Genomic DNA, 26,339 nt, shown 5'->3' on the forward strand with positions numbered 1-26,339 from the left:
GTGTCTAATCCTGATGAAGAGTTGAGGATTATGTTGTCCTCTAATGGCTGGCCTGCAGAAGGTATAAATCCTGATACCATTAATTGTAATGGAAACATTTCCTTCAAGTGATAGGGACCTGTGCATTTAGTGCGCAAGGCTGTGTGAGTATTCTCCCCATTCTTTGGATCAAGCAGAAGGGGACACAAGCTATGACAGATTATGGGAGTCTGGGCTAGGTTCTGCTCTCTGCTACATCAGTGTAAACCTAGAATAATGCCTCTAGTCTCTGGAAGTTTTGTTCCAGGTACAGAACTGAGGTCAGCATTTTGGTTTTAACAAGAGTTGTTCTCAGCCCTGCACAGGGTCAGACTGTAATCCTTAACCAAGCACAAGTAGAAACAGCAGCAAAGGAAAGCCAGACAAAAGATGAGAAAAGTGAATTGCATAGGCATAAAAATGTTCTCGTTCAGCTCTCTGTTATACAAGATGCACGAAGTTTCCACGCTTCTTAATACAGTCCTTTTTCATGGGCGCTGAATTCACCTTTCCCCAAAGAGTGCGCACTGAGGCCCAAATCAGTCTTACGGAGGGACACTCCCACTGAGTAGGAGAGCACCTAAATTTTAGGCTATTTAGAAGCCTAAAGATGAAACCCAGTGGAATTTTCAGAAGCATGTAGGTTCCCTTCAGTGAGAGTTATCTGTGTTTTCAGGGACCTAAAAGCTTTTGAAAATCTGGCCCTGAGTGAAAAACTGCATAAAGAATTTGCCCTTGAGTTTCAATTGTAAATTTTGTGAAAGCTTCAAAACAAGGATCCTGATGCCTGCTGGTGCAGGCTCCAGATACACTCATGAAACCTGAGCTCAGCAGTGGACTAGAAGATAGCCATCCCATTTCAATCCCTCAGCCCCCAAATCCACCGAAAGTCCACATCAGGGCAAAAGTCAGAGAGTATTCTGGAGCAAGGGTCATCATAATTATATACATCTATCCTCTGACGCGGCAACCTTGAAGAAATTTGTAGGAGTCTCTTCAGATTGTTCCTGAATTTGACTCATGTTTCTTTTTAACAACAGAAGATCCATGTTAACATCTAACCCTCCCCAAAGGGTTTATCACGGAAACGCCAATTCAACCTTAACTGTAATGACCACATCTTACAATGCAGTTTTGCAGATTGATAGACATTTGTGCAAATGGCCTAAAAATGGAGCAGTTAAAGTAAGCTTCTAACACAATATGAATGTGTCATCACACCCTATATCAAGCAATTTCATATAAAATATGATGTGATACAGAGTTTTGCTGTTACAATACAAAGAATGGGGAAAAACATAAGTGTGATATTAGTGTAATACTGGTGATGCAATGCATCTTCTTACACTCGGCAAGCTGGAATATTTTTCAGTTCTGAGGAACCCTAGCAGAAAGATAAAGATGGACTGACATCTTATTATCCACATTTGTGTTTGGTTTGCAAATATTATGTGGAAGTTCTCAGATCCACCGAGTTATTTCAACCAGAAAAGCTGCTGCATGAAACAACAGACATCTCAAGCATAAGGAAGCTTTACTTTCAACCTCCTAGGCTCCAGGCTTTTCATTATTCGAGCGTTCATATTGCTGCGTGCATTATACAGCTAACAATACAATATACAAAAAGGACAAAATGTCAGCCCCCAATGGAAATGAACTCACCACCTTTTGCTAGAGTTCAGCATTCGACAATCAGACCTCACTTAATTTAAATGCAAGCATGTTAGATCATCAGTCTATTATTCCTCCAGCTTTTTATAATGATACCTAACATTGGCCAGACATTGCACACCTGGCTGAAAATGTTTCTTTTTAAACAATGCAAGAACTAACCAATGTGCAAACCTAATAATTAAATTACATTTAGCCGCTGGCCATTGTTATTCTGTACTGCTCTCCCACTGAGGGAGCTACAGTGATCCGATTTAAGCAGCAATCTAGCAGAACACTTTTCATTGCCTGTGATTGTTGTGCAGAGTAAATTGGCTCACATCAGATTTGACTCTAATTTGGGTTTTAGAACAGTTAATTTGAACTTAAGCACCTATGGAAACGTCATTAAGAGGAGGTTCTGCATTGGAATTCTCCCTGTAGTTACGCTGTTTAAAACCCACCTAGCAATGATAGCTCCTTATGTGCTGTATATGCTTTCCAACATGCCACTTTGAACATTGTGGGTGTTGGAATAGTTGTTAAAAACAACTTATCAGATATTTAACAGACAACGTCAAAGGAAAAGAACATTGTTGTACATGTCGGTTTCTGCTACATAAATGCCAAGAGGAAGTGAAGCTGTTTCTTTTTAAAGCAGAAGACATTGCTCCTGTGACAGTGTTGATTTCTATTATAGATCAAGATTAAACTTTTATCATTCATTTCCTCTGATGAAGGCTGATTCACCAAAGTGATAGTTGCTCACTGAGGGTCAGATTCTGCCCATTCTGAAGTCATTGGGAGCTGTATAAAAGTATCCAAAGGCTGAATTTTGTTCACCACCATCATTATCCACCTGCTATATTAATTATATTAATATACTATATTTTAGTATTATTGGCTCATTAGTTTACGTAAAAGAATATTGCTAGATCCATTCCAGGGTATTTCAGCCAATCAGCAGAATAGAATCCATTGGATTTCAACTGTAAGAAGATTTTTGTTTTGTTTTTATTAAACTTATTAGGTGTTTTCCAGTCTGATCAACTGTCACAATTCATAATAATTCTATACATTAATAATGACTATACCCCGTATACCAGTACAAATAGAAGATACAGTGTCACTTTTTGCTCTGGTAGGGCAGGCATTTGATTTTACTCTGCCAGAAATCAAGTATGTTATCCATATCAAATCGTTACACCAACAATCCATCTCAGTTGCTACACTGAAACTTCAGACATGCTCAAGGAAGAAATATGGGGGAAACCTGGTTTTTTTTTAATATAGAACAAGAAAAACTATTTTTAATGAAGACAAGCCAACAGAAATCAGGTTTCTAGTTGGCGACGCTGCCTAGATAAGACAACTTAAAATTAACTCCACATGGCTCAATAAGTAGAGGTCAGTAGTAAAAAAAAAAAAAAGGAACCTTCCAAGAAATTGGCACCCAACCAGAAGTCTGCTACTGTTTCTGGTTGGGGTGGGGCAGATTCACCTTGACTATACAGAATATGGAGGAAATCATCTCCAAGAATAATTTTTAAAAGTTATGGTTTTGAGCTGTATAATGGCATGGATGAGAATAAATTACACAAGTAGAGTCTCTTGATCTGATCCTCAGCTGATGTAAATCAGCGCAACACCATTGACATCAGTGGAGCTGAACCAATTTACACCAACTGAGGATCTAGTCCTATATTATTAAAAGAAAATCTAGTTTACAGCAGATTACATCCAGAGAAGCACCCTTGGCTTTAACGGAGTTAGCCCAGATATAGAACATTATAACTTAGAGCTGAAGAAATCTTTTGTTTAACCTGCTGAAGATATTGCCATGATTCCAGAATCTAGATCCACCAAGTTTTTCTTTTTAAGAAGGATGAAGAGGCACTTTCAAAATTTGCCGAGTTACATTCCAACAATTGGGAGCAGAAATTGGTCCAAGAAATACACACTAGAACACAGTTCACTAAAAGTAGTCTCTTTGCCGTTTTCTATCTTCTGCTGAATAATGAGCATAGTATTAGGATTAAATGTATTTCAAAATATTTAACATAGAAATGCTAATATTTTTATTTTGCAATTAAAATGTGTTCTTTACAATTTTTCCTGTATACTCATTCTTTTCCCCGGACATAAGTAACATGTAGACAGATACATTGTTTATTTATGACCCCTGTGACAGTTAATGTGGCATATGTGCCTACAATGTTTGACAGATAAAATGAGTTATTTACAGTAGCAGGTTTTATTATGTATGAAGATTGAAGCAGCTATAGTATTTGTAAAGTTCTCAATTTATTTTCCCTAGAGCTTGTTTCAGTGAGGATTGTGGTGTTTTGAAGCACCGCACAAGATGATAGTGCAAATACTAGTTCCAATCCAGTCAATATGTAGTCTTCATCTGTGTTAATTTCAGAACTCTTCTTGGTTATTTTATTTGCATAGGACTTGATCCAAAGGGCACTAAAGTAAATGGGTGGCTCTCTGTTGACTTTGATCAGTTCAGGATTAGGCCCATAAAGAAGAAGAGAAATGTTCTGAAGAACAATCGGTTTCTAAGTCACTCTGCTTGTTTGGTGTATATATACAGATGGGGACGGGGCGGGGGGGGAATGAATCCAGAAAAGTGGTGACATTTATTTATTAATCTTAACTTTAATTACAGAAGGCCAAATCCCCATGTCCCATTGAAGTCAATGGCAACAAAACCATTGAGTTTAGCAGGATTACAATTTGATTGAAATGGAGAAAAAGCACTGATTTTCATTTTAACAAAGAAACTCAAATGTTGGCATACTGGATCTTTAAATGATTAGTTATAGCTACATATTTGGTTTTAAGGAGAAGAGGTCTGTATGAAACGTGTTTGTCTCTTTAGTCCATTTTTTTCATTCCTTGTGTTTGGATGGTACAGTACATTCTGTCAGTCAAAGTGCTGTGGACAATGTCATTTGTAATTACTATTGATTACTATCTTGGGGTTAAACCGGGTGTTTGTGAATCGAAGTACTTGAGTAAGCATGTTATGCAAGCTTGCTCTAGCTTTAAGAACCTAGTGCCAAAGGTAATCCATGAGGTTTCCATAATAGTACATTCAAATGACAACTTTAAAAAAATTCAAGGACAATTTTCCCAATGAACTGGGACTCTGGAGACCACCAGAGCCTAGACATTAGATTTGTGTTCATATTCTGGATAATTTAAGGTGGCTTTTATATACATGTGTTTATTTGCATGTGTAATGACTGAGTATGGTGTGTATTTATAATATTTATGATACCCGCACATATATCTTAATTGTCAGGGCCTCAAAAACTTTCAAGATCTTGGAGGCTGTCCATAAGGTCTTCTCTTCTTGGTTGTTCAAGAATGGAAACAATAGCCCCAAATATCCACTGTATCCTCTGCCCTATATGTTGCATGGTGATGTTCAGTCAATGAGTAGTAATATCTTGTTACAAGGATGCAACATTACAATAATACATACACAAAACCCTACCATCAGCATTGCAACAATACAGGAAAAAATGACAATGGGAGACAGGTATCAACAGTTGGATTAGTTTGAAATTCTTAACTTTTAATATATGGCAGCTTTTCCACCAAGTTTCATTAACCCCTAACATAACCAGTCCTCACTCCTCACCCAACAGATAGTGGCATATGCTACTCTGTGTGTGTATGCACGTGCCAGCTAGCCTGCTACCCAAGCCTGCCTAGCTTTAGACTTTTGGATTGTTTCTCAGACATCAAGAATTGACTTTAAAATCTCATGATTTTCTGTAGGAACACAGCTGTGTCTGGTGCTGGCATCATGGTCACAGGCAATCCAACTGAGTAAGTTACGTAGGATGGAATAGAAGAGGGAGAAGTCACACCCAACATTTGCGGATGAATACTGTCGTGATTTAAATACGATTTAAAATAATAATTTAATTGATGTCATTTCCTCCTAAAAAGTACAAACAATCTTGGGGGGCTGAGGGTGATTGAAAGATCGGCCAAGGGAATAGCTCAAGCTTCTCGGTCTCTCTGTTATGCTGCTAACTCCATCTGGTGTGATTAGGGATGATCAATCAGTCCAAGTCCCACATCTTTCATGTGAATGACTGTCCTGTTCCTCCCCAAGAGTTTCCATAGGCCAGTGGTCCTCAAACGGTGGGCTGTGCCCCCCTGGATCTGTGTGGGGGGAACGTTCAGGGAGGCACACAGCAGGCCTGGGCCAGCCCCCTGGGGGCACAGACAGGACCGGCTCTAGGCACCAGCAAAGCAAGCACGTGCTTGAGGGGGCACATTTCCAGGGGCGGCCTTCCAGCCACCCTTCTTTTTCGGGGCAGTTGCGCTCTCGGAGCTGCGCCACTTAGACGAGGCGAGGGCGCCGCGCCCCCAGCCGCAGCGGGAAGGGGAAGCCCCAGCCCCGGGATGCTGAGCTGCCAGGGCCCAGCCGCTATCTGTGGAGGAGAGGGCGAGTCCTGCCAGGGAGCCGGGGCTGCGCCCCCTCATCTGCACCCTGGCTGCTGCACTGCCGTGTGCCACCCCTTATATCGGGGCTTCTCTGCGCGGCTGTGTGGGGGCGGGGAGGAAAGCCCCTGCAAGCTCTGGGAGAAGGTGACGTCACTCCCCCCGCCTCCAGCGCTGCCTGCGAGCCCCAGCCCCACCTGAGCCTGGGGCAGCAAAAAACCTAGAGCCGGCCCTGGGCAGAGAGGGAGCGCCACCCAGCCCCGATCTGCCCCCAGCCCACCGCAGCCCCACTCCACCCCCAGCCCAGCTCTGGCCCCAGCTGCAGCTCCGCCCCAGCCCCGCTCTGGCCCCAGCTGCAGCTCCGCCCCCAGCCCTGCTCTGGCCCCAGCTGCAGCTCTGCTCCGCCCCCATCTCCATTCTAAATCCAGCTCTGCCCTCATTCCCTCTCCGCCCTCATCCCCAGCACTGCCTCTAGCCGCAGATCCTCTGCTGAGCCAACTCGGCAGTAATGGAGACGGGGGGCACATGAGGATTCCACTACTGGTAAGGGGGGGGCAGCAAAAGTTTAGGCACCACTGCCATAGGCAATATCTCCATTTGCCAGATTCATTTTTTTAAAATGCTTTGTCCTATCCTTCTCCACCCACCCCCGTGCTCTGATGAGCCGGTGCCCATCCTCTCTCTTTTTCTGCCATAAGATACTGTTCCCTTGCTTTGTCCTCTCTCTTCCAGCCCTAGAGGAAGTATCCTCTTTACCTGTCCTCCTTTTGCTCCCTGCCCTGAAGGCAATGAGCCCAGTTTCCTCATGTCCTAACGTGCCGCTCTCACTCCCATGGACCCTAGGGGTTTGTTCATCTGCCATCTGACACAGCTACAATGCCAGGTGGTTCTGTCCTTGTTATAACTTCGGTACGTCGTCCTGGGGCGTTAAAATTGTACCTGTCCAGAATTCCCCACTCCGCAGGGTGAACCCCATTCTACAACACTGAGTAATACAGCTGGGCATGTGCAATGTTCTGGATTGACACAAATACAGCCGGGCATCACAAGCAAAAGTGCTTTTCCTTCTTTCTGACAGGAATTAAGCCTGGAAGTTGCTGTAGAAACAAAGACTTTAAAATAATTGCATAATTCCATTCAATAAGGGCAAACAAGCAGCGCTAGTAAGTTTAAGCACTGCTTAAGCAACTTAAAAAAAGACTTCCCTAGAGTCTTGCTTTTGACAGGAGTACTGCTGAGAACTAGAGAAGACCAGTTTTCACATTTGTTTTTGCTAGTAGCCAAAATCAAAAACCACATGCAGCAAGAGCCTCCACATGGGCCTATACCACATTTTATTATATAAAAATTCCTTTCTACTTTAATCACACATTTGCCCTTTTGTAAAATTGCGCTAGGGAAAGCCCTCCTCATCACCAAGAAATTAAAATAAAGGCACCATTTTTGTGACGCTCACAAAAATACAAGGTTCTGAAAGCTCTGCGGTAGCAGTTAGACATTATTCCCTGGGCCATACCATGACTAATGAAGAATCTGGTGCACAGATGAGGAATGAAAAAGATCTAGATCAACTATGCTTCACTTAGAGAAGGACACCTTGCTGAAGAAACCTATACAGGAGCCAAGATTGCTGTAGGTTTCTGTAATCAGTGTATGTTATCCAGTCCCATCCATGCCTGATCTGCAGTGAATGAGTCTGTTACCTCCCACAGCTACTGAGGCTTACTCTTTAAGCTCAAGCTGTAGACATGCATGCTTTCAGATCTATAGGACTTGCGTTCAATCCCTGGATGTCTGTCAAGATAAAGACCATCACATTTCAACTTGCAGAATTACCTCCAGACTGTTGCACTGTAGGGATGAAGTTTGCTTCTTCCTCCTGTAGCAAAGGTGGTGGTGGGGAAAGCCAAGGGTACTCTGAGAATTCAGAGAGGTATCAATGCTGAAGTCCTCAGCCTTCAACCAGCTACCTCTGTTCGTCTCTCCTCCCTGGCATGGCAACATAGCTCCTGAAATACCTGATGGTGGCTCCTTACACAGTGGTTCACTCATATGGAGGGGTTAACATCCAGTGGATTTTTTATTAGAAACATGCTACATAATGCAGCTTGTGGCACCTCCTCTTCCCTACCTCTAGTTCTAGTCCCCAGACCTGTGGGGGAAAAAACCTTACCCCTTAATGGGGCTTCTGTCAAGATCATGCAGCAAACCCACTGCTCTCCTCTCCTTCACCAGTTTGGGGCTCAATATGCTGAATTTGCCTCTTTGAACATCTTGTGATGGCCCTCGTTTGCTAACTGGAAATACAAATGGGCCCTTACATGGTTAACTCAAACTTCCAATAACACTGCCAAATTTATGAGACAGTCTTTACAAAAAAGATGGGGATTGTCTGTGAACAACTTCTCCAAGGTATTAGACACAACTAGGCTTTGTTTCAGCCTCCTGGCTACATGTCTACTTATTCCAGCTATTTGTTCTTGAACAAACATATTTATTGTGGCCTATGCAAGGGAAGTCCCACTCTTCATTTATGTCTGGGTTCCTCTCTGCAAATTAACGACTTGGAGTGTGCCTCACCCTAGAAAGTGAAATGACTCAAGTAGCCAAGAATACAACAATATTGTTCTGGGCACCCAGACTGGAAATCACACATAGAATATGTTGTGGAAAATCTCCTGCACTATAATGTCAAAGCAGTCCCCTTGCTGTGGACTTGGCCTATGGAAGCTACCTCAGTTGCTGAATATAGCATTTCTTTCACATTAAGAGCCAAATTTTGGCTGTCCCTGCATGGGCACATGGGGTGGAGAAGAGGTACAGGGAGCCCTTTCTTCTTCTTGCATAGCGGCTGATGGACCAGCAACAAGTAGTCCACTGGTTGTGCTCCTTGAAAATAAGGTACAGAGCACTAGTATACCACAAATGATCACGGTGACTTATTTTCTGTATATGAGCAATACAGGATGAGTTCTGATGCCTGAGATCTATACTCAAGCCACAGCATAGTCAGAATTCAGTAGTAATGGGGAAACCTCAGGAGATCGAGCTTGGCTAAATACCCAAAAGCTTGGTTGCTTATCCAAGGTCTACATTGGATCTGGAACCCCAAGGTCTACAAAAACTAGGATGGAAATCTTATGACAACAGGCTGCCTCACAAGATTTCCCGTGTTTACTGCTAAGGGCTTCAAGCACACTGTGTGTGTAGAATATTAATACAAGCAAAAATAAACCATTAGCGATAATGTATTACCATATATTCAATATGTCAAAATATATTCAAAACTGTAGCAAGTAATTTTCTTGATGACATCCAGATTCAGTTAGATCTTAATACTATGTATTTACAAAAGCAGCTTTTGCACATTTTAATTTCTTCCCATCTAATATGTAACAGTTACCACGGTCTGTTTCTTCTATGCTTTACGCCTGCCTCTGGTCCAAAATAAGTTTTGCTAGTTTGATTATTTAGAGCCTAGTTTTACAACCTCTATTCATGTTGAGTAATACCTTCCTCCTCGTTTTGAATCAAGAGGACTACTCGAGGAGCGATATCAGTGTCAGTAAGGGTGGTACAATCTGGCCTTTAAACTCCAGTTCTAATCTGGCTGTATTTTACAGATCACTTCTTCACCAACACGGATGTACTCTTGTTCGTTTCCAAATTTGGATTATTCCATCTGTAAAGTATTTTTGGATCAGATGTTTTTATGTTTTTCGAAAATAGGCAAAATAATTTATCACAGCATGGAAGGAAAAACTAAACCAACAATTATATTTAAGTACAACTTGAATAGGATTTGAAAAGACTTCCTTATATTCTTAGGTAGAGTCTATATAAACCCAGTTGTGCTTCTATTCCATGCATAATAACTAACTATTCAGCAGGCATGGAATATCACTATAAATAATTTATAGATAGAATAACTGCATCCACTGGCATAGGCAATGGGGTATCCCGAATATTTACTGCTAATTCACTGCCTGTTAGCTATCTTTTCATAGTGCCATTTTTGCAGATGCATTAGCCTGACTCCTATAGAACTTCTCTGGAGAATTTCAGGAGAATTTTGCATTATGAAAGATTTGCAGGTGAAGGCTCTAAATGAATGTTCAGTAACAGATGAAGAGATTCATCCTGACATGAGCAAATACAGAACTTTACATCTTGACAACTTAAAAAAACATAAGTTTTTTCATGATTGGCAGGGAACATATTCATTACTAAACACTACACGCATGTGAGGTATGAATGTCACTGGGAGATGCATGTATTGCATCAAGGGATAGGGCCAAATCCAATGCTACTGAAGTTAATGGAAAGACTCCCATTAACTTCCACAGGAGCTGAGTTGTGCCCTGTATTCAGTCAACAAAGAGCCCAATCTTGCAAACAGTTCCACCTGTGGACTCCTGTGTGGAATCCTATTGAGGTCAACGGATCTGTGTGCAAGAGAAGCTCTTTGTTGGCTTGAAATGTTTACATTTGGCTATTTTTGCATCATTAGCTATTAAATAAGATTCCAGGATTGTCACTCTGGTGTCACTTTGAAATTCAGAATCTCTGTTGAGTCAGTGTGAAGTGAGGGAAACAGCTGCAAGCATGACCGAGAATATCACCAGATTTTCAACTCAAGCATGTTAAGAATATCACCACATTCAATGATCACTGGATTTGTGGTCTGTTACCATCCCATTTTTAAGTTGTCAGCCATTTCTGAATTACACCTACATGACAACGCGGGCCTTCAGCTACGGTAAGTTACGTATCTATGCCACGCCAACAGACCTTGACCATGGTGCCATCAGAGGTACCTCAGCCAATCACTATACATATGCTACACCTAATTTGCATGCAAATTGCCCAACTGCCACAGTTCCTACAATATGGACTTCCGGCTATTAGTATGGCAAATAAAATGGTTGCCTGAATAATTTTTTTGAATAAAAAAACCCCCTACCTCACCGTGGGTCACACTTTCAGGGCATAGGTATATGTGTGTGTTGGGGTACAATCTCTCCTTTCTCCTGATACCACTTACAATATGAAGTTTCACCCCAGAAGGAAACTGTCTGAGAAAGCTACAAAGAGCCGAAAAGAAGGGTTCAGAATAGGCCATTCTCAACTGTAATGCACCAGCACAAACAATATATTCTCAGTGGAACCCCATCCTACAGTGCTTGAAATCCAAGGGAAATGGGAGTTGAGAATGGTCAGCACTTCACCGGACTGAGACCTATGTACACATATAGGTCCTGGTCCAAGTCATACAGCCCTTATTCAGGGAAAGCTCTTATTAGCATAAAGGGGAAGCAGTGGATCCAGAAGACAGTGAGAATCACAGAGGTTTTTTTAAGCTTATTGAAGTGTGTGTGTGCTTTAAAAATTAAATTCCATATTTAGGAAAATAGCAATCTCCACATTTATATTTAAAATATAGGCAAATATAAATGGCAGCCTGGAAATTTACAAACAGCAAAAGTAATTGCCTGCTTGTCTGTGTGGATTTAAGTGTCACAGCTTGCAGTTCAATGAAATACAACCCCATGAGTTTACACATCTGGGGGACATAACAATGAAATTATTTTGGGGAAGCCTGTAAGGAAAAGCAGCATGTACTGTTCTAACTAAAATATGTTTAGACTGGCAATATTAATGGGGATTTAAGCTTACACTTAGTATCACGGACGTGTCGGCTCTCTGGGATGTTTACGGATCCAAGTGGAAAGAAAAGTCCATTTGCCTGGGAAGAGATTGCATCTGCATTTATTTTTTCCCCTCCCTCCCCCCTATTCTTTTTCAAATTGCTTCTTAGAGGACAAATTAAAGAGGCAAATTTAAAATCAACATCAGTCCATTTCCTAATCCCTGTTCTCAGGACACAGGGGGAATTGCCCCCTCCTCATCCCGTGGAAAATCCTAGGAGAGAGGCAGCTTGGGGCGAAACTTTCATTGCAATTCCCCTTGCAGTGTTTCTACAAATTCTTCTACTCTGGGGTGTGTGTGGACGGCATTACCCACCGCTTCCCTCCAACTATTCAAGAAACCGGAGAGGCTGACCCTTAAATCCCACAAATGTCAGGGATCATCCACATGGAGGACCCCTTCTACCAGCACCGAGCCTCTCTGTGCCCTCTTTGGCGCAGAGGCAGCATGGAAACAATGAACGACATAGCCAGGGAATGCAGCACAGGCAGCTGCCTCTGGGACTCTCTTTAAAAGGGGAGAGCATCTCAGTGCAAAAGGTAGCGCTGCCTGGACTGTATTAAATCTTGTGCAGACCCCACATAAGACGTGGGGACACGAGGCAAGATCCCCCTGTCCATCTAAATCCCACACCAGCTCAATCCTTCTGCATACTTGCAGAGCTCATCTTAGGGCCCTGAGAACGGTGTGGGATGATGACATTAGGGTGACCAGACAGCAAGTGTGAAAAATCGGGACGGGGGTGGCGGGTAATAGGAGCCTATATAAGAAAAAGGCCCAAAATCAGGACTGTCCCTATAAAATCGAGACATCTGGCCACTCTAGATGCCATGCTGACCAAACCTGATCCTATGGGGGATGAGGGGAGATGATCCACGTACACAAGGCCCCCACCATATGCAACTTGAGAAGAACAAAAAGGCATATTAATCAGAACCCGTTTACATATTAATTCGGTTGGGATATTCTCCTCTTCTCACAAATCTCAGCATGAGTAGCTGAAACCCATAGTGCTGCATCAACCAGATGGGAATGTAAAAGCAAAAGTGCATCTTGGCTATTCACAACAGGAGAGGTGGTTTTTCTAGCTACTAGATATTGCATTACCATGATTTTCAAAGGAGACATTTTAAAACTTCCTTTTGGCTTCAGACAAAACTTTTTTTTTCATTTTTTACCCTTTAGCTCTTGCTCTATTGAATGAGAGAGTGGCTTAATTGTTTTGAAAATGGGAAATGGCATGATTATCTCTATCAGTACTACTTTGGCTTTATTACACAGTCTTAAAATGCACATTTTATAGTGCTTCACATATTTACATCTACCTATCTAAAACACACACTATTGTAATATATTATGTTGCAATTAAAAACCTACAATCTAAATCTGATATTTCTTCACTAATTTATTCCCAAGCCAATATGTATTTTAATGTTCCAAACCGTTGCTAATTAACACATGGAAATATTTTAACATGGATTTTGATTAATTCCATTTAACAGTCTAACCAGTGCTAAAACATATGTGGTGTGTCATTTCTTTCTTTTGAGGAAGGCATTGGCATTAAATCTTTCAATCTTCCTAAGCACCAAATGCTAATTTCAGGAAGATTAAATAACAGACTGCAGCTACAGTTTCCTTTCTTTGCTTCCCAGAAGGTAAAATGAACATATTTATGTGGGAGGAATTTCTTTACTGCACAAGCGAACATGCAGAAATTAGATTTTTTTCCCCAACATTGCTAATACACTTGCAATAGCCTGCCAGCTAAAGAACTTTAACCTATATCTGCAGTTCATGGACAGTTGCCAAGCTATATGTTCAACTTTCTTTCCCTTAAGTATTCCCATATGATGTTTTCACCTGCAGCCCCTAAGTGCTTTTCCATACTTGGATCAGAGACAGCTAGCTTAATAGTGGGGTGACTGTGACTATAACTATAAAGCTAGAAATACTCATATAAGACCCTCCTCTCATTTTCATACTTTGAAGCTATGTTATAAGCAAATAATACAGGATGGTCCAAATGGTTTAAAGTGTGTGCAATTCCGCATGCCTCTGAACTAAGCATGCCAAATGTGTGACATACGCATTCAAAGGTACGGACACGTGCCAACTTATTTGCACATGCAAATCCCCAATTTATACACATTCACCAGGTATGTCACATGCGTCTCAGGAGTGTATATTCAGTGTTCTATGCATCCCCCTTTCGTAGCTGGTCCAGGGAAGATGAGCGACGACTACAGGGAGTTACTCCTTTAGCTGCAGTGGTAGAAGTTCATACCTTTAGTGCTGAAAGTCATGGGTTCAGGCCCCAGGGATGGACTCTCAATGGCTGTTATTACACATGCAAAAATCTGTGCATGCTCTTTCTCCTGAACGTTAAAAAACATGAAAAAAAGCCTTCTGTGTTTCCAGATTATTTGCAACCTGCAGCCACAGTCTGTTTCCTGTGCTTTTCCACAAAGCAAGAAACATAATATAGGGACAAAATCCCAGAAAGTAATGAATGGAAAGGGTAGCAGATATGTACAGTAGTATTTTTTGAGCCATCTGTGTGTTATTTTCAAAGGTTTGAGTTAGATAAAGTAACATTTAACAAGGCATTTGGTGCAATTTTCAGATTTACAATGATGCCATTCTACAAAAGGCCAAATTGCTGACATCAGATAGCTTGTAGCGCTCCCAATATCTTTGGTGGGAAACATGCACGTTCATTTGCAGGCAGAATTTGGGGCCAAAGTAAATATCTGCATCATTAAAAATACAAACATCTGAAAGATTTGCATCTAAACATGTTTGAAACCAGTTATGCTTCTATGCCTTGGTTTCAGAACTCACAAATATTATGTATTGTTTAAAGCAAAATGTGTTCTACAGAGCACTTATATTTTGTGCCAGGGTCTCAACTCTATTACACCAGAGGGTGTGGTCCCATAGGAACCGCTTGGTCAATTGAGGATCACCCAGATTGGTGTGGGATCCAGCCCTGCCCTGGCAACGCCCTCCCTACTCTGACTTACCCCCTATGCCAGAGGGCAGGAGATGCAAAGCTGGTTATTCCAACTTTATATCAGCACCTTGACTACAGTAGGAGTATCCAGGGAGTAAGGTATTACTCAACATGAACAAGGATGTCACAAGCTGGCCCTCAACAATTGCCTCCACGTGGCTTGGTTATGTCTTCCTTAAATTAGTATAGGCAGGTTAAAAAAAAGAGTGGGTTTATAGTGGATTAGGAGATTCAGCCTTAGGTATGCAGAGGCAGTCATATCTCCATAATAGTTTGCGCTCGTACAGCACCTTTCTGCCAGGGATCTAAAAATGCCTAACAAAGGTGGATCAGTCTTACCCCTGTTGTCCATATGAGGACACATGCAAGCACTGAAAAATAAAGTGATTGGCTCAGGGTTACACTTCAGAGCTTTGCAGACCCTAGTATTCCTGACTGTGGGCATGTAGGCGATGCCTTCTCAACTTTGCAGAAGATGGTGCGATGTGGGTATAATTAACCTATTCCTTGAATGCACCATAAATGGCACAGAGAGGGAAAACAAGTTCTATTAATATGCAGGAACTGTTTTCCCCAAGGCTTTTTGAGGTCATTTTATTTTCTGCCACCTCTGGCTAGGCAATTGGAATAATAATATTTCCTACAATTAATTTGGACCAACAACTAATGGCTTACAATTGCCATTCAATTTGGAATTGGGGAACCTCAAAGGGTTGGAGATTTTTGCGCATGAAGTCACACAAGAAGATGCATTCTTGCAGAACACTGGCATCTCTGCCTCCACTCCTAGGCAGAATTCAGAGACACTGGGGGAAAAATATCACTGTGTGAGAAAAACCATCCAACACCCCAAAATACTGGGTATGGGGCTCAGTTATTTCATCTAAACCTGTTCACTTGTCTCTATTTTACAGGCTTGATACTGTACCCAATGAAGTCAAATGCAAAACTCCCATTGACCGCAATGGTTCAGTATCAATTCCTAAATGCCCATGATTATCTCTGTAGTTCCTGTTGCAAACAGATAGGCCCTAGCTGTGCTATTTCCCCTCCAATATCCTTACCCCCAAAAAATACTCCTGCTAATGACAGTCTCAGCAATAGGACAGTAGCTTAACAAAGCAAGAAAAGGCCACAATAAGAGGTCTTCAGACGGTTGGGCATCATATGTTCCTCATTTAGGAATATCTCAAAAACATTACTTCTCACAGTATTTACAAATGAAAAACACATGGCTATAACCTATAATACTGCAAGAAATAGTGCTCTTCTGGTTTGTTTTTGGCCTCAGACTTTTGAAATATGAACCAAGTGAGGGGATTTCAGCTTAACGCTTGATTCAGTCCATTATTCTTAAACCCCAAAAGTTTTGAAGGAAGAGTGAAGCTTGCATTTGAAAAGGCAATGTGCCCACAAATACAGTAATGCACTTTATTTGGCAACCAAAGCATAATGTATTTTAAAGGGGAGTTAGTTACCTCAAGGCTTTTGCTTTCCATTCAATTAAAAAAAAACATATTAAACTGGCTTTGGGTGCCCATAAAAAGTTTTATAAGTCATAGATAAAGCCTCTTGCATTTACCATTTGGGTTGAATCAATATGGTTATCTACCTGTCAATTTTTCTTGCTCTTTAATGCAGAAAGTGAGCAGCTTTTTTTATAGCTAGCTTAGACAGTACTAAGTTAATCAATACATCCAGAGATAACAGGATGATTTGAAACACATATAACAAAAGCCTATCACTTTGCTGTATAGAGAACCCGTCAAAATATTATCCTAGAAGTCACGCGGAAACAGAAGTTCTCCATCTTCCATGACTAAATGGGTGGTGACAGTGGGGTTGTGGGTCTTTTGGATGTGTTCATAGCGTTGCGTTTTTGGGAGAAATTCAGTGTTTCTTATTTTGCAGGAATATGTAGTCAGCTACGCAGAGATTCTTGGGAAAACTGAAGAGTTAAAAATTTTCTTAATTACCCCAGATTTACTTGGCCTCAAAAGAGCTATTGGAAACTCTTGCGTAGTTTGTACAGTGCAAATGATTTTTCGCAAGCTTATCTGGAAACTGCTCCGATGTTCCCACAGACCCGAAAACCTCTTGATTTAGTCAATGTGCTCAGTAATTTGTGTCCAAGCCCAAACTGAAATGTACAGGCTTACTTTCAGCTACCTCATGCTGAGTTAGTCAATTTGAAATCATTTGTAAGCATCTGACTCCTAAAGATTTAAATATACATCGGTATATCAAGATTCTGGATTTTAACACAGCAGCGAGAGGATCAGCTGTTATAGTGATTTCTAACCCCTACATTTTCAAAGAAATGCATAGGATTTAGCTACATAGTTCCCATTGAGAGTTAAGTTGCAATCACACACCATCATCCCACTTAAATAGGTGGAATTCTGCATACAGTACAAAAGCTGTCACAGAGTCTAGGCTTGCTAGTATTTACCAAGTGTAATATGCAAGTGCAAAATTAATATATACATACAAATATGGAATAAAGAGATCAATACAGAGAATGAGAAAAAGAAGATATGTCTGAAACTTGCTTTAACTCCATTGCCCATGTTGCCAACTCGATGTCACGGGTCTCACAATATTTGGTGTTTTTCTTAAAGCCTTAGAACCTGGAGTCATGTGACAAAATTTGACTCTAATATTTCATTAAAAATAATAAATTTCTAGCCCTTGTGGTTGCAGAGTAAAGCTTGAAAACATGAATCCTACAGGCTTTGAAGGTAAATAAAAAGAACCCCAAATTTATTTCTTTTTTAAATTGTGATTTTTTTTTAAGCCAACCTAATGAGTTTTTGGAGCCAGACTCATGCTTGTCATAGGCAAGACAGAGTGCTATTCGTTGTGTTAGGATTTAAATTCATCATATTGTTGTTCTAAGAATTTTGACCTTGACAATGAGAAAATAGCAACTATGCACAGGGAAGTGATGTTAGATATTTTATCTATATTCATACCCAAGAGGAAAAGCAAAGGACTGAAGGATCCGGCAATCACCAAAATAATCCCCAAAGGATATGGCAGACACACAGCGTGCCTGATTCTTCCCTTAGCAATGACTGAACAAATGTTTGTTAATTCTAACCGAGTTGAAGGCTACATGGGCCCAATCAAGTAACGCCAAGCATGCTATAAAATTGACCACTTCCTCAAGCATAGCAGAATGCCTCCAGGGCACTAAACATTCTGTATAAAGCCATGATAAATAGGACCATATTTTCACAGTGGCCTCAACCCATCCTTTAAATCTGCGTGCCTGGCCAGTCATTTTTGGGTATCAAAGTTTTAGCAGAACCAAATCCTCTGATTTGCATGCACAGATTTGCATAGCCTGGTCTTGCAGAGGTCTATATGCACGATTTGCACACACAAAATTAATTTGTTCATATAACTCCAGGTTTTGAGGTGTGCAAAAACTTGAGCACCCAAAAACTTGGCCGTGCCGTCTTGGTGGGTGGATTTAAAGGCTGGGGTAAGTTTGAAAAATTGGCTCTGAGCATCCAAGGGAACCTACAGAGCCAATCATAAGAAGCACCCAAAAAGGCAACTTTCCTTCCAATGGTTTGAAGGGGTCATCATCACCTGCAATGTTATTAGCATGGAACCTCATGTGGCAGAAATGAAATTGTTTCAAGCAGATCACAACTGCTGGCGGCAGCTAGGGAAGGTTCATAAATTGACGTGCACCCCCAAATAATCATAATCCTTCATGTCAATTGTATAAAGATTACAACAGAGCCCCCCCCCCCCCCCCGCTGTCATTCCGAAAATGTTATGGGTTTCACAGTTGTGCCCTCTCAGTTCTGATTAAGCTTAAACTAAACTAGTTATCTATAACCTTGGATTAGAAAGAGTTTTATTGCCAAATGTAAGTTAAATTACATTCAGAATGCACATTAGTGGAAAACCATACAGAGGCAAAGTTTGCAGTCCTTACACAGGCAAAATGATCCTTAAATCAAGTGGAGTTTTGCCTGTGTGAGGACCATTGGCTTTGTCCCATGCCGTACATTCTACATAGCAGCAGGAAGTCATTCCTGACTGCAGCATAGCTGCATAGCTTTTCTCTCCCTCTGCCATTCATTGTTCACTTTTATAACACATGGACTGTTTTAAGATTATTATCTGTAGTCACTGCTGAAGTGACTTGAGTTTACTATTTACTCCATAATAAATGAAGCTAATTATACACACAAAGTGTTCGCTACACAGGCTATAAACCAAAGCAGCTATAGGCACAAATTCACCACATAACTTTTTCATTTGAGTGACTACCAGCTTTTCCATTAATAAAAACAAATGGTTCACATCAGTTGTATTTAAAGCTGTACCAAGAGATTCTGGAGGAAACCCTGCCGTCATTGAGATCAATGGCAAAACTCCCACTGACATGAACAAGGCCAGGATTTCACCCTCCTGTGCTGAACGTAGAGGAAAAGTTGATCCACGGTGTAAGCCTGATATTCCACTACAGAGAGATACTCCATATTAACGCTGCACTTCAAAGTGTGCTTATTGACTCATTGTTATTTTAATAGAGACCAAAAGTGAATAAATGTATTTGCCTTTGCACCATCATTATTTCTTTTATATGCAATTATTTACTTGCCAAACACCACTAGCGATAAATTGCAAGAGAGTATGAAGCTATCTACCTCAGCAGATTTCTAACCTAAGGTAAAAATAAACAGAAACATCTGTAAAGGAATCTTGTGCAAAGCTACATTTATTAACAAATACATTTTCTAATAAAATGCCATCTGCAAGCAACCCTCAGCTTCCACCTGATATAAATAGGCCTTTTTACTGTTTTCAGATGCAATTCCCAGAAAAATTATTCCAAACTCTACTGCAAAACACATCAGTCTTTGTTGCTGCCTGGAATGTTAATAAATAACATCAAGTTTTTAAACAGTCAAACAAATTATTGGCTCAAAACAATTATTCCAATAGGAAAAGCTGACCTTTTTCAATAAAGTGTCTTAAGAATGAATCATTTCTTATTTCTGGTATAAAAATATTAACAAGCAGGGAAGTAATCTTGGGGGAAAACAGAAAGCTATGAAAATCCCATGTTGTAACTCTGTTCATGCATGTACTAAAAACCTACCTTGCAATGGTTACTGCTTTAGAGCAACTCTGAATAAGAAATTTATTATATCAGTACAAATGCTTCAGTTGGTACCCTTGCAATACAGCTGTGCTTGAAGTGTCCAGGAGAGAAATAAGAGCTAATTATAACTTTAATCACAGAACTGTTGTAACAGACCAGCAACACAAAACTCAGCAATTTAAGTTCTTGGTGCCAGGAATTGGCATTGAATCCCACTGCTAAGTGCTATTGAAAAATGCATGAAGACTTAACGGGATACATTTTCAAGTGTTTCTCACAGTTTAAGGCACATTAATTCCATTAAAGTCAATGGGAAATGAGCAACGAAAACATACCCCTTATTGTTAGCAGTTCTGTACAATGGGCATTAAAGTGGTCAAGGCATTTCCAAGTTTATTTTAGGTTTTTTTTCTCCTTTGGCACAGTGCATAACAGCATTCTTTAAATCGGATTAATTCCAAAATAAATCTGCAAAACTGTGAACAATGCAGCTGAATTAAGATATATTAGAGTGCTGTGGCCAGCCAAGGATCTGACCTTTTACTGTTAGTGTGACAGAATCAAAGTTAGCATTCCACACTTTGATTTTAAAAATTGATGTATCACTGCTTACTAGGGTTGTCACAACAATCCTTACCAAAAGAAAATATAACCATGCATTTTCTAGGAAAGGAGTGTCTTTTCAGATCACAATTTCAGGAACTGGAACTTCATACTTAAAGAAACAGACATACACTAGGTTAAATACTCATCAGGTCAGACCTGTTAAGATTCTAGAAAAAAGTGAACTAAGAAAATGACTTACCTCGCTAGCTTGAGGAATGGTAAGCTTTGGTAATTTATTCTTAGAACCGGGTGCATTAGCTTTTCCTTCCAACAGTGTTCCAAATGTTTGATTTCCATAACCACTCTCAATTTCTATTGGAGGTTTCAGTTCAGGTGAGTCATTAGGTACTTGGTCCTGACCATCCATAGGCCTTACATAAGCTGTAGGTTTTTGCTGGACCATGCTAGTTTTACAATGCAGTCCTGGTGGGAAACTCTGGGTTGAGAGACCATTGTTTGCGGATAACAAAGATGTAGAAGGAAGTGGAGATCCAGGACCGTGCCCTACAAACTCAAGTTCTACAGGTGACTTGGAATGACTGTTTTCTTTATAAGAATGTTCTCCAGTTGTTGATTTGGAATGATTGTGCCTCCGTGAATGTGAAGATGATGGAGCCGGGTTTGCTTCCTCAGCGCCTCCATTTTTATGTTGCTCACTCTGACAGCTGTAGAGGTCGTCGTACCTGCCTTGAGGCTGGTCATGTGAAGAGCTATGTTTTGTCCTACTCTGTTGACTATTGGATTGGCTTGGCTGTGCACCATTAGAGCTGTGACCACCACGTGACCAATCTGTCCTGGATTTCCTGCTGCTCTGGTGACTGTGTAGCAAAGTAGAATTTGATGACAGTGAAGAAGGTGGGGGCATTGACGTTGACGAGTGACCACTGATCTGGTGAGACGGAATCATCCTGTTTCTCTGTTCTGGAAAAAAGTTCTGTTCATTTTTGTCAATGGGAGTCTGTGGTACAGAATTCTTTGGGATTCCTACAAGGTGGCTCTGGTTGGAATGGTTGGTTAACAAGTCCTTCATTTCATCATAGTTTCCCAATGTGTTTTGGACACGGTTAGCAAGGGCATCACCTTTATTTGTCTAAAATACCAAAAAGACATAGGGAAAAGAGTGAGTAAATTCCTGGTTGTGAAGTTACTGCTTGGAATGGTTGTCTTAGGAAACGATGGCAAATGTTAGCTACTTAATAGCGTCATGCTGACATTTAATTTAATTTCAATTACATTTTGCATATGTTATGTAAGAAAAACTCATCAATAACTGTGTTCAAAGAACCTCTTGGAACAGGCTTGCATGAGTAACATTTGTATACTGCTTCCTTTTTTCTTAAATATGTTCTCAGAGAAATATTTAAATTACATCAGTTATGGATGTTATGAGCAAAACAGTCTGGTTTTATGTCAGATAAGTTGGGCTTGTACATTTTATATTATGCAAAATGTGAATGTACAATTACTGGTTATTGAGTATTTGAATTAAAATCAAACATTTTATTTAAATATGTTATTGCTATAAACCAGACTAAACCGACAATAAACATAAGGAGCTAAATTCATCCCATGTGTAACTTTAATGATTCCTTTATACAGGGCTCAGTTTGGCCCAATATACGTAATATTTGAGATCTAGAAAACATACTGCTTCCAACTGGTGAATTAACTGCTACTAAAAGAGTGTTCCAAAGATGTACTAAAGTAGCATGTAATTTCTATATTCTGAAGCACCAGGAGGCCTCTATTGGCTGAGAGTGTGGTGTGTTCATGAATCAGTCACTCACACTTCTTCTCATCAAATCACAATAATCATGAAGTAAGTTCCGATTCATCTATGTTTTACTATTATTTTTCCTTCTGAAGTGGTTTTTACTCTGCTATATATAGTAGACTGGGTGAACAAGCTGAAAGGTTATAACTGATATGCAACTAATTTCATTTGCCTTTTTGTTTTAAAAAAAGTCAACCAACATAGAACCAATAAACACAGTCCTCTTATAACCCTTTACGTTCCGCTGAAATGACCAGCATTGCATTAAAACAGCCTATTCCCTATACACTCATTACTTTATCAGACTCAAGAGGTGAGAAACACTGCTTTCAAAACTATCATTCCTGTCCAAGCATATGCTGAACTTCGACAATCTGGAAGCAGAGTTTGAAGCTACAATATATGTGAGGTAGGGCTTGATACTTCATATAATTTCTCTCAAAGCATGCTCATACTTCAAGTTAAGTCCCCCTTTCCTCCCAAACGCTGAGCAAAAGAAAGAATGAAGACAGAAAATTCATGCATGGATTCCTCTTGGAATATCTGCTTAGATTTCCAATGCTCAACTAGTCTATAGAGGAGAGAAATGTTGCAAAAAGATTTATTTTCTTGGTACTTCTCATGCAGTATAAAACATTTGGGGGAAAAGATAATAAATGCTGATTTTCTCTAGCTCAACTTGCAGGAATTATAATGTATATTACCACTGCATGGAAGGAGCAATTTAAATGTTAACTGTCCAGTGTTGTTCTCATCTGTATGAGTGCTTCTAACCGAGATGGTTAATAGTTACAGCTGTGCAGGACTAGGAATCACTTTTGTTCACTAAAAGTCCCTAGGTTGGTCATTTTAGTGGCAAAAAATATATTCGAGCTAAGCCAAGAATGACCTCTTTGTATATGAGCAGTTTCCTTCGACTGAGTTGCACAACGTGCCATCTGGGCAGCAGCCAAAACCAGACTCTCTGTTCAACCCCCAAAATTAAAACAAGGAGATTCCATTGTGCTTAAGGGCACAGCAGGAATTATGATGCAAGCCTTAAACACTTACATACTTGTGCTGTTTCTTCCTTCCCCACCAAACTTTTTAACTCTTTGAGACACAGCCCACGTGATGGCTAAGTATCTAGAAAGTCCAGAACCACTCGCTTTCATCAGCATTTTGGTTACATTTTCAATTTACACTTAACTTACTATCCATAAAGTAAAGGAGAAAAGTAAAAAGAGTACCAGGAACATATTATTGCACTGTAACATTTTAATATCACAGCAGCACATAAAAGAGCTTCTTCTCTAAGCCTTCACAGAGAGACTCAATATTTTAATTTTAATACATGGATTTTCAATCATTTTTACTGTTAGAGGTATCTGACTCTCAGGTTTTTTTTAAACATGTCACCTAATGCTAAATGTCATTTCACTTAACACTAGCTCTCTGTTTTATGCAAAATGTTCACATCCTTTGGGATGAAAGGCACTTAATAAATGTAAGGTATTATTATTTGTAGTCATTTTCTGGGAGTATTAATGAAAAAAACCCTTTTCTGAAAAGCACAGAGATAATTAATTTAAACCTCCTGAGCCTATTTTAAAACTCTCTCAGATCCTGATCCGATGCTTACTGAAGTCAGTGGAAAGATTATCAGTGGCTTTAATGGATTTTGGATCAGGCCCTCAAAACATAAATACCTCTGCCAATAAAGAGATAGTCCACTGTAGCTTGAAATACAGTAAAACACAAATAGAAAATGCACCCCTAGGGCCAAACTCTCCTCATTGTGTGACCTCATTGAAGTCAACGAGGGGCACTGTGTGTAATTCAGGGCAGAATCTAGACTTAAGTCTTGACACATATCAGTAATATTTTTATTTTCTTCCTCAACAGATTTAGCATTCTTATTGAAAAGCAGGGTATGCCTGGCTAGTCTTGCTACAAGCACTACAAAAATGAAATTAACTATTTCCGGCCATTACATGTTACCAGGTAGGGGACATTTTTAACACCCTCTTCTGGATAATCCATTGATTTCTTAAAGGAAACTTCTCTACTCTATTTTCTGAGCAACAAGTTGAACTGTGGTTTTGCCACCATTAAGGAAACGTATCTTCTGAGTATTCCAAGACATAAATTATATATCTGGTTTGTGATTCAAGACTAGCAGTACTCCCCCCGCCCCTTCTAGCCTCTCATTAATTTAGGAAATGCACACTTTTCTATGTTTGGCTGTATTGCTTTAAAAAAAATCAGAAATAAAATCCTATTGAAAGGCTAATTTGCTCACTAGCTATTGCATTATGGTTCTACAAAGAACAAAACTAATGCATTCAGACTTATGGGTCCAATTAATATGGGTTTTGTGACAATTCCTATGAAAGCCTGAGGTTTCATAATTCATTCATTTTCTCATGCCTCCCAGCATAACTAACCTCTACGGACTAGAAGGTGAGATACTTTATGCTATGCTTGAACACAGTGAAGGGGCAATACCTAAAAAAGATTTAACATTCTCCAAAGACTCATGCAAAAGAAAATTCTTTCAATTGGGACCTATTTCTCCAGATGAACTATTTCAAGGCAAACCTCAAAAAAAAAAATTTAAAAAAAACCCTAATTATATCCAAACCTATTTATTAATGCAAAACATTAAAGGGTATCCCTAGTAAAACTGCAGCCTCTGCCAGGAAAATTCCTACACTGCTGATTCAAGCATCTGCAGACATGAGACCCCAGGCTGTGATCTAGTCAGCTCTGACAAATTAAGCAGTATCAGTGTTTGAAAGGGAGACCTCTAGAAAGCTCACATGATCCATAACTGGCAATAGGCAATGCTCATACCTCTTTATCCATGCTGGCCAAAATTGTGGTAGACAGCACAATATTTTTGAAAGTGCGGTTTTCTGCATGAGACTCTGGCACATAAAAAGAACATCTTTCTACACACACACACACACACACACCCTATGAAAAGTACATAAGATAGACAGACATAATAAAGGAGTAGGTGATTAGGCAGCCTTTCCATAAGTATACAAGTGACGGTGATATCCATATAATTCATGGCAGAGAGCCACATGATAAACTATATTTATGTTGCACTTCTGCCCACGAAGTTACGTCTCCCTGGCTTATTTTTGTTTGCAGTGTTGTTTGTCGGCAGGTTGGTCTCAGGGCATGAGAGAGCCAAGATGGGTGAAGTAATATCTTTTGTGGATCAACTTCTTTTGGTGAAAGAGACAAGTTTTGAGCTTCACAGAGCTCTCCTTCAGGCTACTTCATCCCGGGTATGAAGAAAGCTCTATGGAGCTCGAAAGCTTGTTACTTTCACCAACAGAAGTTGGTCCAGTAAAAGATATTACCTCACCCACCTTGTCTCTCTGGACTATTTTTAACATTCCAAGCAGCTACAGTTCATCTACCAGGTGTTGGCTATTTACCTGTTTTCTCGTCCTCATACGAAGTGGCACTGGTAGCAGCCCCATCCAATAGTTCCCCATTTTGGGTTAAATGCTGCAGTGAATGGGGAAGGGTGGGTGTGCAGAACAGAGATATTATAACAGGGAACCAACGAGATGGAGAGAGATGTTTTGTATTTCTCAGATTCTCTTCTCCCCACTTCAACTTCTGTGGTCCTTTGGAAATTCATGGGCCAGATCTTTAGTTGATGTAAATCAGCATGGCTCCATTAACTTTATTGACTTTGCTAATTGAGGATCTGACCCCATGCGTGGTGAAAGGTCACTCCATTTGCATTTGATGGATACCTTCTCTTTCCCTTTCCTCTGCAAACCTAATTGAGGGTCTGCTTGCTTCTTGCTGGCAGCTTCATTTATTTTGGACAAGTGGCATTGCCACTCCTGGTTATGGATACAGGAGAATGGACCATATTCTGATCTCAGCGACATCAGAGTAAATCTGAAATAATTTACATCAATGCGACTGAAATCAGAATTTGTTCTGACTGGAAA

The 26,339-nt window shown here is 40.3% G+C and overlaps 1 protein-coding gene across 5 annotated transcripts in view; it reads right to left on the reverse strand.

Annotated features, from left to right (window-relative positions):
- The window catches only part of AFF2 (ALF transcription elongation factor 2), a 437,890-nt gene that overhangs the window by 269,292 nt on the left and 142,259 nt on the right, over positions 1–26,339 (reverse strand). For all 5 annotated transcript variants that reach the window (XM_074962630.1, XM_074962634.1, XM_074962635.1 and 2 more), the window contains one exon: positions 20,800–21,690. In XM_074962630.1, the coding sequence (XP_074818731.1) occupies positions 20,800–21,690 (891 nt within the window). The remainder of the gene's footprint in view (positions 1–20,799; positions 21,691–26,339) is intronic.

Source organism: Natator depressus, chromosome 9 (assembly GCF_965152275.1).
Source record: "Natator depressus isolate rNatDep1 chromosome 9, rNatDep2.hap1, whole genome shotgun sequence".
NCBI classification, from domain to species: Eukaryota; Metazoa; Chordata; order Testudines; family Cheloniidae; genus Natator; species Natator depressus.